General features: G+C 26.5%; 1 protein-coding gene across 1 annotated transcript in view; it reads left to right on the top strand.

The window, feature by feature from the left end:
* Positions 1-10,321, top strand: part of LOC111624222 (solute carrier family 41 member 1-like) — a 51,297-nt gene extending 40,976 nt beyond the window's left edge. The window contains 5 exon segments of the mRNA XM_023367035.1: positions 1,331-1,512; positions 2,077-2,119; positions 5,385-5,519; positions 5,632-5,780; positions 10,029-10,321. Of these exon segments, the coding sequence (XP_023222803.1) occupies positions 1,331-1,512; positions 2,077-2,119; positions 5,385-5,519; positions 5,632-5,780; positions 10,029-10,214 (695 nt within the window). The 3' untranslated portion in view covers positions 10,215-10,321.
* Positions 10,322-13,582: the final 3,261 nt, after the last annotated feature.

The following is a 13,582-nucleotide window of genomic DNA, read 5'->3' as shown; positions in this document are numbered from 1 at the left end:
ATAAATGTAAATACCCTGCACTGAGGTGATGTACGTAATAAACAAGGAAGCAAGCCGAATCCCAATGGGATCTGAATCTGAAGTACAGATATACTGTACTTCAAATATACTAATAATATATTCTAATAATATTAATATATTATAAAAATAGCAGATTGTCATTGGCAACGGCAAAAGAGTGGAAACGTCATTCACACTTGTTCACAGAAAGTCCATTGTTTGCCTAACGTAACTGCCAAACAGAAAGTCCGTTGTTTGCAGCCAGTCCGTTGCTCGAGTCACGTAACGGCCAAATAGAAAGTCCGTTATTCGAGGCGTATGTTATACGAGGTACCACTGTATGTCCTGTTTGGACGAAACAAATTTTGCTCAGTATACGACTTTTGTTCGGTATATGACTTAATTCAATTATACATGCCATCTATGAACAAGTAGCACTATCGATTTAGTAGACCAGACTAGACATTCGTGGTGCCGCAGTTTATAACTTTGTTAAATTTCTTCTGATCTTAATTTGTAAGTAAAATTTTATTATTTTTATTAATCATGAATTGCAAAAAGGCAAATGAAAAGCAACAGAAAACTAAAAAAAATTACTAGAATCACAATGGAACTGAAAAAAGATATTGTTGAGAAATATGAAGATGGTATGCATGTTTGAAATTTTAACTGTTGCATACCATATTCTGAGAACGACAATATCGACAATTATGAAAAATAAAGACATTATTAAATCTGCTAACGTTGCAAAAGGGGTTAAATCAATTTCTAAACAGAGATTGAAGACATTAGATCATGTTGAGAAATTGTTTTTGCTTTGGATAACTGAAAAATAGTGTGCTGGCGACAGTGTATCAGAAGCAATTACTTGTGATAAAACTAAAAAGATGCATGCTGATCTCATGAAAAATCAAGCAGGAACTAGCCAGGAAAGTGAGGTTTTTAAAGCCAGCCATTTTTTTTACATGAGAAATGGATTAATCATTTTTACATTACTTCTTATGGGAAAGGTTGGTTTGGTATAAGTCCAAACATCAGGAACGGATTAAGGTCATATACCAAGGTTCCACTGTAAATTGAAAAATATTTTTCTTGAATATTTTATGATTTTTCTAAGCTGTTACAAAGTGTGTCAAATTCTTTTTAGACACTTTTAGTAAGTCTTATATTTTTTATTATTATTTTACATTTTTTTAAATAGTTACATTATAATTTTAATTAATATTTTAATCTAATTAATATTTTCAATAATAATTATTTTCTAAATGTATAATTTTGACAAATTTAAATGTTCTAAATAGCTCTAAAACTAACATCATTTTTTTTACAGGACCAAGCCCATTATTAGCTCCATCAATTGTTATTTTCTGTTTACTTTTAATACCAGTTTGGTCTTTTATTGCTTGTCATAATAAATATACTCAAGAAGTATTATATTCAGGATGGACACCTGTAATTAGTGCAATGGCTATTTCTAGGTATTTATATTACATAATTTAATTGCATATTATTGTTTTAATCAAAATACATAAATCTTCAGAATTGATTAGATTTTTTTCTTGTATTTAGCTCTATTAATGGATTTTTTTATTTGGTGCATTTAATGTGTTCAATTATAACAAAATTTTATAAAAATATAAAAATTTGAAACCATAGATATAAATACTGAAAATACATGTTCAATAGTTATTCAGATAATCTACAACTCATATAAAATAATAGAAAATCTTAAAAAACAATAATTTTTTTAAGTCTTAAAATATTTTATTGATAAGCTACAATAAATAATAAGACCAAAAAATTTTTAATTTGTAAATCTTAAAAAGTAGTAATACTTTGCACTTTACTTAGATTAAAGTTGGATTAGTAAAAGTGTAAAGAAATAAATCAAAAATAACTACAGTAAAACCTTGTTACTTCAAAACTTGGGACCAAAAGACATGATTTTGAATTATCAGAGTTTAGATTATCTGAACTTTTTTCAGAATCAAAGTTTTTTTGTAATTCTTGAACAAAATTATGACATTATCATATATAATTTTACCTGTTTGTTTACAAATACATTAATATTATGAGTTATTATTTAGTAATTTAAGCTATTTTGAGAAAACCATCAGTGGTGTGTACCATACTTAATGAAAACAATGAAAACATGACAATGAAAACTAGTATTAGAATTAGAAAATTTACTTAATGATAAATTAGTAAAAGTACATAAAAAGCAGTCAAGAATATTATATTTTATAGTAGCATAAATGTAAAGGGCTATCAAAATGCATCATCTTTCTTGCTGAAGAAATAACATTAAAAAATAATTTTATAGAAAAAACTATAATTACCAGCATTAGTGGTAAATTATTTAAGATTTTAAGTCTACAATCATTTATACAAATTCAATTTTTTTACTCATTTTTTCACAATAACACAATTTTTGATTCCTCATCACTTTGATTTGTCATTGAGAAGTTTCACTTGTATNCATTTTTTCTATTATTTTTACATAGGTAGTCATTCAAGGACAGCAAGAGTATTATTATTAATGGTTATCCCAGGACATTTAATTTTTACATATGGTATCCGATTTCTTAAAGCGGGTCATACATCAGTCACGCCAATATTTCTTGTAATATATTTATTTGCTGCATTTCTACAGGTACTTTAAATATTTAATAACAAATGAAACATTTTAAAAATAAGACAAATATAAAATATTTAAAATACAGCCAAACCTTTGATTATAAATGCTTCTGTTTACGAACAAAATTTTGAATGCCAAATTTGCTCTGGTTGCCATATGATAAATCTGATTCTGAACAAGCTGCTCAGCAGAGCTGGCCACCAATGGTCAACTCCCTATACTTCCTGTGTTAAAGTCGACAACCCAACCAATTGGCGACAGGACCACCAGTTCAGAAGTTAGTGGTACTAAAATCATCTTGTGTCATTCTTGCAATATAGACATCACAACACGAATCATTGATGGCATTGCTACTTAAAATACATTTCAATGTGCATGCAGGAAAGAAACTATTTCTGTTTTTTTGTATGCACCACAATTGAATTTAAATCAAATTAATTAATAAAAACTGCCTTAATTGACATTCACATAATATAAATGGCATTCAAGATTTTGTGTTTAAATATGCTTAAGTTAAATTAAATGATAATTTATTAATATAATATATAATATCTATAACCAGTTAAACTAAAAATAATAAAATAATAATTAAAACTGGCTTTTATATGAAAACTTTAAATTAATAAATAAAAATTATATGTATGTATATGCTTATATATGTCATGTGAAATATAAATGGCTTTTTAAAACTAGTTTTGTATCGAACACATATATCTGAATGTGAGCTATTTATAAAAATAAAATTTGTACTTTTAAAATTTACTATAGAAGATATTAACATTAATAATTAATAATTCATTTTATAGATGTATTTAGCAAAAATTGCACAATAATAAATTGTAAACGATAGGGAAAGTAAAAATTAGTTGCTGGATTTAAACAAAAATAATTTTACATTGATTTATACAGTACACAGTAGGTGAGCTTTTGAAAGTTGAATATTAATTGAAACATCTTAGCTTTAAAGTGTTGAATTTGGAAATAAGTATTGTTTATATTCATGTTAATATGATATTAAGATACTAAATCAATTTTGAATTATTTAGTCTCTATTTTATTAAATATAACAATGAAGTTCCATGTCTGTTTACTTTTTCTCATTATTGTAATATTAATTCTTAAGTGTTCATAGAGTATAAAACTTGATGTTACATAATTATGATACAAATCACATAAGTTTAATTCAGTGCAACATATAATTGATGTTTTAGAATTTCTTGTGTTATCACAGCATGTGCACTTATGCAGATAGTAAATGTATTTTATATTAATACACATCATGAGTATCAGTATTATGTTTTATAAGTGGATTTTAGTTAGTTCTTTTACTCTTACAAATTCATAATGCCAAGTGTTTGCCATGAATGTTTACTCATGGCAATACTCATGGTAAATTATTAAAAAAGGTCAAAGAAAAGATTTATTGATGGAAGTAAAAATAATTTTGATATCATTAATGTCAGGCCATTTGAAGAGATATGTCATTATTTATGATTGATTACACTTTTGTTGTAAATGAATCTGCCATGATACATTAAGAAAGAGAGAGAGAGATTAGAGATGTAGCAGTAAAATTTCTTTGTATGGAAACATATTTTTTAATTTTCTAATCATATACAGTCAATTCCATTTAATTGGGCCACCGGTTAATCGGGACAGCTACTTTATTAGGCCAAATCCCAAAGAATGGAAACCAAACTAATAAATTAATACATAATTTAATTGTTTAATTGGGACAGTAGCAGAAAAGGAATTTAGCAAGTTTTGATATATTTTAGGGATCTTCCAAAAATATGTAGACACTACATACACTAATGTCTTGTAGACCTAATGATTGGCAGAGACAAAGCAATTTTGTCTTTTGTTTGGGCAATTCAGTTTTTCCAGAAGGGGTCACCTTAGCGGGATGTATCACATGGGGATTCCGTCTGATATGGACCTGAATGCGTACTACTGACCCTGCTCTGGATTGGACTGGATGACCCCTTTAAAAATGAAGGAACAAATGACCCCTTTAAAAGAAGGAACAACAGATAATTTTTCAAGGTCTCTCGACTGAGTTGGAAGACAGCTAGAGTTTCCTTGGAAGGTATTATGTGCATAAGTATGTCTAGATTCAAATGGCAGCCATCCAATTGTTGATATTAGCATCCACAGCTGGCAGATTCTATGGACACTTGTGCCAAAGTGGCCCATCTCCAAGTAAAGGAAATCTCCAAATAAAGGAAACTGTGCTCAATGGAAGACCGTAAGGTGACTTTTGGATGAAACCTTTCTTTCTCCCTTTTTAGTTAGAACATGTTCTAACTAAAAAGGGAGAAAGAAAAAATCTTTCGATCAGGAACGAATCAAATGGTCAAACCTCATGTATGTCACTACTAATATTTGGCAACACTATTTTGCAAATCAGTTATCTATTGTTGTGAGTCTGGCAAAATTTATAGTACAAATATTTTCAGTATTATGGTTTAATAAAGCATTAAAATAGGTACAGGTACCTAATTATTATTTTTATCTATGTATTAAATATTTTATTTTAGAATTTTTTATAGTTCATTTAATTGGGGTAGCCACTTAATTGGTCCCAACGTGTCCCAATTAAGCGTAATTGACTTTTTTTCCTCAAATTCTAACCTTATTTTTCCTGTCTGTATTTGCAATTTTTATATCTGCAGCAATTTCGCTGAATTGGCATTATTAACTTTTCTATTATAATATATATTATTATTGATTGTTTTCAATAAAGGTGTTGGTGGTAACTTGGTAGCTGTACAAGCAAGCCGAATTTCAACATCACTCCATCAGACAGCTAAATTAGGTTCATTACCACCTAATGATTCCAAATTATGCATAAATTTTTTTTCTGCATTTTTTGGTAAAAGTAAGTTTCGTGATTTTTTAATTTCTTAGTAAAAGTTTAATTTGTTATAAATAGAAAATTTTTCAAATTTATTTATTTGATTTTATTCATTTTTTCTATTATTTTTACATAGGTAGTCATTCAAGGACAGCAAGAGTATTATTATTAATGGTTATCCCAGGACATTTAATTTTTACATATGGTATCCGATTTCTTAAAGCGGGTCATACATCAGTCACGCCAATATTTCTTGTAATATATTTATTTGCTGCATTTCTACAGGTACTTTAAATATTTAATAACAAATGAAACATTTTAAAAATAAGACAAATATAAAATATTTAAAATACAGCCAAACCTTTGATTATAAATGCTTCTGTTTACGAACAAAATTTTGAATGCCAAATTTGCTCTGGTTGCCATATGATAAATCTGATTCTGAACAAGCTGCTCAGCAGAGCTGGCCACCAATGGTCAACTCCCTATACTTCCTGTGTTAAAGTCGACAACCCAACCAATTGGCGACAGGACCACCAGTTCAGAAGTTAGTGGTACTAAAATCATCTTGTGTCATTCTTGCAATATAGACATCACAACACGAATCATTGATGGCATTGCTACTTAAAATACATTTCAATGTGCATGCAGGAAAGAAACTATTTCTGTTTTTTTGTATGCACCACAATTGAATTTAAATCAAATTAATTAATAAAAACTGCCTTAATTGACATTCACATAATATAAATGGCATTCAAGATTTTGTGTTTAAATATGCTTAAGTTAAATTAAATGATAATTTATTAATATAATATATAATATCTATAACCAGTTAAACTAAAAATAATAAAATAATAATTAAAACTGGCTTTTATATGAAAACTAAAAATAAAATAAAATAAATTAATTCAAATTGAAATTACACCAATTGAAACACCATATTTCGTAAAGTGTGGATAAAGTACTTGTCTGTACTAGTATACAAAACAAATTATAAATAGTTAAAAAAGGAAAAAAAGGCATAATAATTAAAAATTACTTGTCTGTGTTGATTGATTTGGTTATTTTTCATGCAGGCAGTCAAAGTTGAGTTTCTATTCATAGCACTTCTTTGTAAAATGTTATTTTTGGTTTCAGTTGGTGGTGATAGAGCATTTTTCTTTTTATATATAATAAATATAGGTATAGATAAAGTAATAGTATATATAATATTATATTGCCTTTATAGGCATTTTAAAAAGGGTAAAAAAAAATGTTTTGTTTTGGGGTCTGATTGATTTTACATTGTTTTTTTATGGGAAAATTTGTTTTGGTTTGAGAACAAATTGGTTTCTGAACAACTTTCAGGAACAAGTTAAGTTTGATGAGGTTTGACTGTACAGTGAAATTCCATTAACCTGGAATTCAGTAAGTTTGCATATGTGAACAGTTGGTGGTTATTTGTGCATTGTTCTTTACCATCATCATCAACAACTTCTGATATGAACATTGTAGAAAAAGAGGAAGACTAAGACAATGTGTAAGACAACTAACTGGTTTTACCTAGCACATAATCACGATGTGCTAGGTAGGTAAAACCAGTTAGTTTGTGCATGATTTTTCTAGAGATTTTTCCAAAAACATTAGTGTGGATTTGATATGAGAAGCAGAAATATTTAGCACATTTAGAATCAATAATTATCATGGAAAAAGCTACAGTGCATTACTGTTTGTGTACTTTGTACACTTTTATTGCATATAAATACAGACATACACTAATTATCAAAGCACAAAATAAGAATAGCATTCTTGTTACAAGCCAACTAAGGGCAGGAATAAACTGGAAAAATTGAAATGGCATGTTAAACAATCATAAAAGGCAAATTTGTACAGTTTTAAAGGCAAAGATATGTAAAATTGTTCCTAGGGGATTGAAAAAACAAAAAATTTCCACTGTCTGATATATCCAGCACTGTATCACTCCTGATGATACTGAGTTAAAGGAATTTTACTATAATAAAATACTTATAAAACACATTTATTTATCTAAAAATAATAAAATAATTGAAAGTATTGTTGTATTATTTAAATTTACAATAATTATAAAAATGAATNAATTTATTATTAGTTCATTTAATTGGGGTAGCCACTTAATTGGTCCCAACGTGTCCCAATTAAGCGTAATTGACTTTTTTTCCTCAAATTCTAACCTTATTTTTCCTGTCTGTATTTGCAATTTTTATATCTGCAGCAATTTCGCTGAATTGGCATTATTAACTTTTCTATTATAATATATATTATTATTGATTGTTTTCAATAAAGGTGTTGGTGGTAACTTGGTAGCTGTACAAGCAAGCCGAATTTCAACATCACTCCATCAGACAGCTAAATTAGGTTCATTACCACCTAATGATTCCAAATTATGCATAAATTTTTTTTCTGCATTTTTTGGTAAAAGTAAGTTTCGTGATTTTTTAATTTCTTAGTAAAAGTTTAATTTGTTATAAATAGAAAATTTTTCAAATTTATTTATTTGATTTTATTCATTTTTTCTATTATTTTTACATAGGTAGTCATTCAAGGACAGCAAGAGTATTATTATTAATGGTTATCCCAGGACATTTAATTTTTACATATGGTATCCGATTTCTTAAAGCGGGTCATACATCAGTCACGCCAATATTTCTTGTAATATATTTATTTGCTGCATTTCTACAGGTACTTTAAATATTTAATAACAAATGAAACATTTTAAAAATAAGACAAATATAAAATATTTAAAATACAGCCAAACCTTTGATTATAAATGCTTCTGTTTACGAACAAAATTTTGAATGCCAAATTTGCTCTGGTTGCCATATGATAAATCTGATTCTGAACAAGCTGCTCAGCAGAGCTGGCCACCAATGGTCAACTCCCTATACTTCCTGTGTTAAAGTCGACAACCCAACCAATTGGCGACAGGACCACCAGTTCAGAAGTTAGTGGTACTAAAATCATCTTGTGTCATTCTTGCAATATAGACATCACAACACGAATCATTGATGGCATTGCTACTTAAAATACATTTCAATGTGCATGCAGGAAAGAAACTATTTCTGTTTTTTTGTATGCACCACAATTGAATTTAAATCAAATTAATTAATAAAAACTGCCTTAATTGACATTCACATAATATAAATGGCATTCAAGATTTTGTGTTTAAATATGCTTAAGTTAAATTAAATGATAATTTATTAATATAATATATAATATCTATAACCAGTTAAACTAAAAATAATAAAATAATAATTAAAACTGGCTTTTATATGAAAACTAAAAATAAAATAAAATAAATTAATTCAAATTGAAATTACACCAATTGAAACACCATATTTCGTAAAGTGTGGATAAAGTACTTGTCTGTACTAGTATACAAAACAAATTATAAATAGTTAAAAAAGGAAAAAAAGGCATAATAATTAAAAATTACTTGTCTGTGTTGATTGATTTGGTTATTTTTCATGCAGGCAGTCAAAGTTGAGTTTCTATTCATAGCACTTCTTTGTAAAATGTTATTTTTGGTTTCAGTTGGTGGTGATAGAGCATTTTTCTTTTTATATATAATAAATATAGGTATAGATAAAGTAATAGTATATATAATATTATATTGCCTTTATAGGCATTTTAAAAAGGGTAAAAAAAAATGTTTTGTTTTGGGGTCTGATTGATTTTACATTGTTTTTTTATGGGAAAATTTGTTTTGGTTTGAGAACAAATTGGTTTCTGAACAACTTTCAGGAACAAGTTAAGTTTGATGAGGTTTGACTGTACAGTGAAATTCCATTAACCTGGAATTCAGTAAGTTTGCATATGTGAACAGTTGGTGGTTATTTGTGCATTGTTCTTTACCATCATCATCAACAACTTCTGATATGAACATTGTAGAAAAAGAGGAAGACTAAGACAATGTGTAAGACAACTAACTGGTTTTACCTAGCACATAATCACGATGTGCTAGGTAGGTAAAACCAGTTAGTTTGTGCATGATTTTTCTAGAGATTTTTCCAAAAACATTAGTGTGGATTTGATATGAGAAGCAGAAATATTTAGCACATTTAGAATCAATAATTATCATGGAAAAAGCTACAGTGCATTACTGTTTGTGTACTTTGTACACTTTTATTGCATATAAATACAGACATACACTAATTATCAAAGCACAAAATAAGAATAGCATTCTTGTTACAAGCCAACTAAGGGCAGGAATAAACTGGAAAAATTGAAATGGCATGTTAAACAATCATAAAAGGCAAATTTGTACAGTTTTAAAGGCAAAGATATGTAAAATTGTTCCTAGGGGATTGAAAAAACAAAAAATTTCCACTGTCTGATATATCCAGCACTGTATCACTCCTGATGATACTGAGTTAAAGGAATTTTACTATAATAAAATACTTATAAAACACATTTATTTATCTAAAAATAATAAAATAATTGAAAGTATTGTTGTATTATTTAAATTTACAATAATTATAAAAATGAATAATTGCATATAAATCTGATTTATTTTAGGTCTTGATGCTGTTGTATTTTGCTCATTGCATGGTATATTGGATGTGGAGGCGTAAAGTAGATCCAGATAATTCAGCAATACCTTATTTAACTGCTTTAGGTGATTTATTGGGTACAGCATTACTGGCATTGGCATTTATGTTTTTATACAGTATTAGTGACAAAGATGCAGATGTTGGAGATTAATTTTATTATGTTTTAACACTATTTTTTTTAGTGATAAATTACTGTATTTTCTTAAAATTAAGATTTTATTTTTCATTGAACCATCTAGTTTTAGCATTTTATTTAATTAATTTCATTAAAAAAAATTATTTTAGCCTTTGGTTTATAAAATTTATAGAAGTTTAATTTTTTAAATGGAAAGTCTTGTTAATATTATTTTATGACAAAGATTAATAATACATTTTTGATCATTTATATTTATTTGACAAAATTTCAAATTAAAAGAAATTCTGCAGTGATTTATTGCAATTATTTGATTTTGTATAATTTTAATTAAATCAATCTATAAAATTTTAATTTTTTAATAATTACTACATTCAGTTCTTTTACTTCAGTAATAATAATAAATATATAAAATTAATTAGCTAATTACAGTAATTTATTTCTTTGAGTTAAAACTGAAATAAAATAAATATTTTTCTTCTACATAAGCTTTTTGAGTGAAGAACAATAGAGCTTTATATCAAATTATAAGGAACAACCTTAAAATAAATTTAGATCTCCAATAATCTGCTAAATTTGAAATTATTGAATTGAAAACTATTAAAATTTTAATTGCTCATTTGAATCTAACATTTGCTTGATCTCATCATTATTTGTATTAAAAAATTCTAGTAACTAAATGGATTACAGAAATAAATGATATTAAATTTTTGAAAAAATTTCATCTTATGCCTAAGAAAATACAGTAAATATAGAATGTTAAGTTGTTATATTTTCCACCTATATTTTCATAATTTCATTAAAAAGTTTTCATTTTCTATTTTTATCTCTTTTAAAAATATAAGACAAAATCTTCATGTGCCTTATTTAAATATTTCAAAAAATGATAAGGGCTTTTCCCATTAAAATAGAGAGATTTATACTTATGTAATATTATTTTAAAAATACATTAGAATAGGTTTCTACAATTATTTTATAGTGTGGCATTTATATTAAAAATAGTAATTATTTATGGACAAAAATAGCAGCAGTCAATATTAATGTTCCTAATAGACAGTTCAAAATAATAAACAAAACATTTTTAGAAAATAAATTTTAACATTAAACAAGTACCATTCTAATATATGAAATTACATATTGCAATGGAGAAAGAAAAACTGAAATAATGTTCTTGTTGAAGATTTAGTGTCAAACAACAATAAATGCAAACATTTGTTTTAGATGAAAAGCTACAACATTTATGTTTTTACCTGAAATTTTCAGTATTATTTTTGAATCTCGGTTATAACTATTGCATTTATTTATTTAAAATAGATAAATAAAAACATGTTTTGTTTTTAAATGTTTTGCTTGCTTTAATACTAAAAGGACAAGTCAACATGTAAGAATGTTTGATGGTCTACAAGGATATTTTTTTCTGTTTAATTTAAGCTTATTTTTGAAATTCATGTCTTGGACAAGTTCAATCAGTCAAAATCTTCACAGAACAAGATGATCATTTTAGAAAAATCTTAACATATGGATATGTTTGTTATAAGAATAATCTTAACATTCTTATTAAGCAAGATTATAATTTTCAATAACCTATAAATATTACATTAAAAATAATATATAATAAGCAAATAAATTGATATAAAATAGTTCAGATATATACAACCAGTGATTTAGGAAATGGGACTGGTGGAGCATTCTTTCAGATTTTTATACTATTAAATTTAACAAAAATTTGGATAGATTTTATACTGCTAAAGTGTTCATTACTGAACCATAATTGAATAAAAATAGAAACTAAATTATAAACTAAAAATAAAATGTGAAATTAGTATTATGTAGACTGTTTTTAAATTGTTTTATGTAATTTGTCAAGCACAGATCTCTGCATTTTTTTTGTTAGAAATGCTTACATTTTAGCATATTTTGTCAAAGATAGCTTTACATTGTGAAATGTTCATGAATTCAACTTTTAAGCATAACAAATTTAAAATTTTTTGCAACAGTATTTGTTGTTAACTAAAATTTTCATTTTGAATATTTATTTAATAGTTGTATTACCGTATTTACTTGCATATAAGATGAGGTTTTTATTCATTTTTCACTGCTTCAAAAACCTAGGTTGTCCTGTATGCATGAGTGAAGGATTTTTACATTCTTGCAATAATTTTTGTAACTGTATTTGCATTTTTTTACTGGATGCTCACCCTCTGGTGTTTAAAAACAAAAGTATTTATTTTATCTGGGTCGTTTGAATTGTTCTTGTGTATTATCAAGAGTAAAGATGAATAACAATAGGAAAAGCAAAGCTTTTGAATTAAATTTCAAATTGAAATTCCAAAATCACGCAGAAACCCAATATAAGTTTTAACCCATTCCTACATGAAAATGGATTATTATTCAGAAATAAGAATTCGGAGAAATTCGTAAGTGCAATTGATGGAGAGTGTATTCAACTGTTAAGAATTGGCAAAAAAGGTTCCCAATTCAGCTTTACATGAACAAATCGTGGATTTTACAAGATTTTAACTTAAAGTTTAAAATGTCATTAATTTTTGTGGGACAATGTGTGCATTTATGAGCATTTGATATTTTACTTGTGATTAAATGAAATAAAATTAGAATTGTATTAATAAATCTAATTTTTTTTATTGTGATCCTATGTCACACCTTGTGCTATATCCGAGATTGTCTTATACACGAGTAAATACGGTATTTGTTTATCTAACATGAAAAGAAATCTTTTATAAAAGGCTCCAATATTAGATAAATAATTTTGTGAAATTTGAACAGAATTATTGAAATGAGATTGTTACTCTAATTGGTAATTTTGTTTTTTGATGACTAAACAAATTGTTATTAATGAATAAATAAGAAAAATATATTTTAAGGATAATCTGATTGAACATTTTGAAAAATATCCAAGATTTTATACCAAACATTGTACAATCTAGTACAAAATCAAGTGATATCATCAAATTCAAACTATAGTTAACTAATGCAGATCAGTTAAAAATATCAAAAGTTGGGTGTTTCCTTGATATCAAATACAGTTTGTCTTTTCTACAAAAGAGAATTAATGCACATCATGTTTTTAAAAGGATAGTTTTGACACTAAATCTTCAGTTATAATTTAATATGTATGTATGCATATATATATATTTTTAGTTTTTAATAAAATAAATATTTTTCTTCTACATAAGCTTTTTGAGTGAAGAACAATAGAGCTTTATATCAAATTATAAGGAACAACCTTAAAATAAATTTAGATCTCCAATAATCTGCTAAATTTGAAATTATTGAATTGAAAACTATTAAAATTTTAATTGCTCATTTGAATCTAACATTTGCTTGATCTCATCATTATTTGTATTAAAAAATTCTAGTAACTAAAT

The sequence above is a fragment of the Centruroides sculpturatus genome, unplaced genomic scaffold (assembly GCF_000671375.1).
Source record: "Centruroides sculpturatus isolate CEXI.00-Female unplaced genomic scaffold, Cexi_2.0 scaffold61, whole genome shotgun sequence".
Classification (NCBI taxonomy): Eukaryota; Metazoa; Arthropoda; class Arachnida; order Scorpiones; family Buthidae; genus Centruroides; species Centruroides sculpturatus.
Note: the sequence above shows the minus strand (reverse complement) of the source record. Positions and strands in the feature narration are given on the sequence as shown.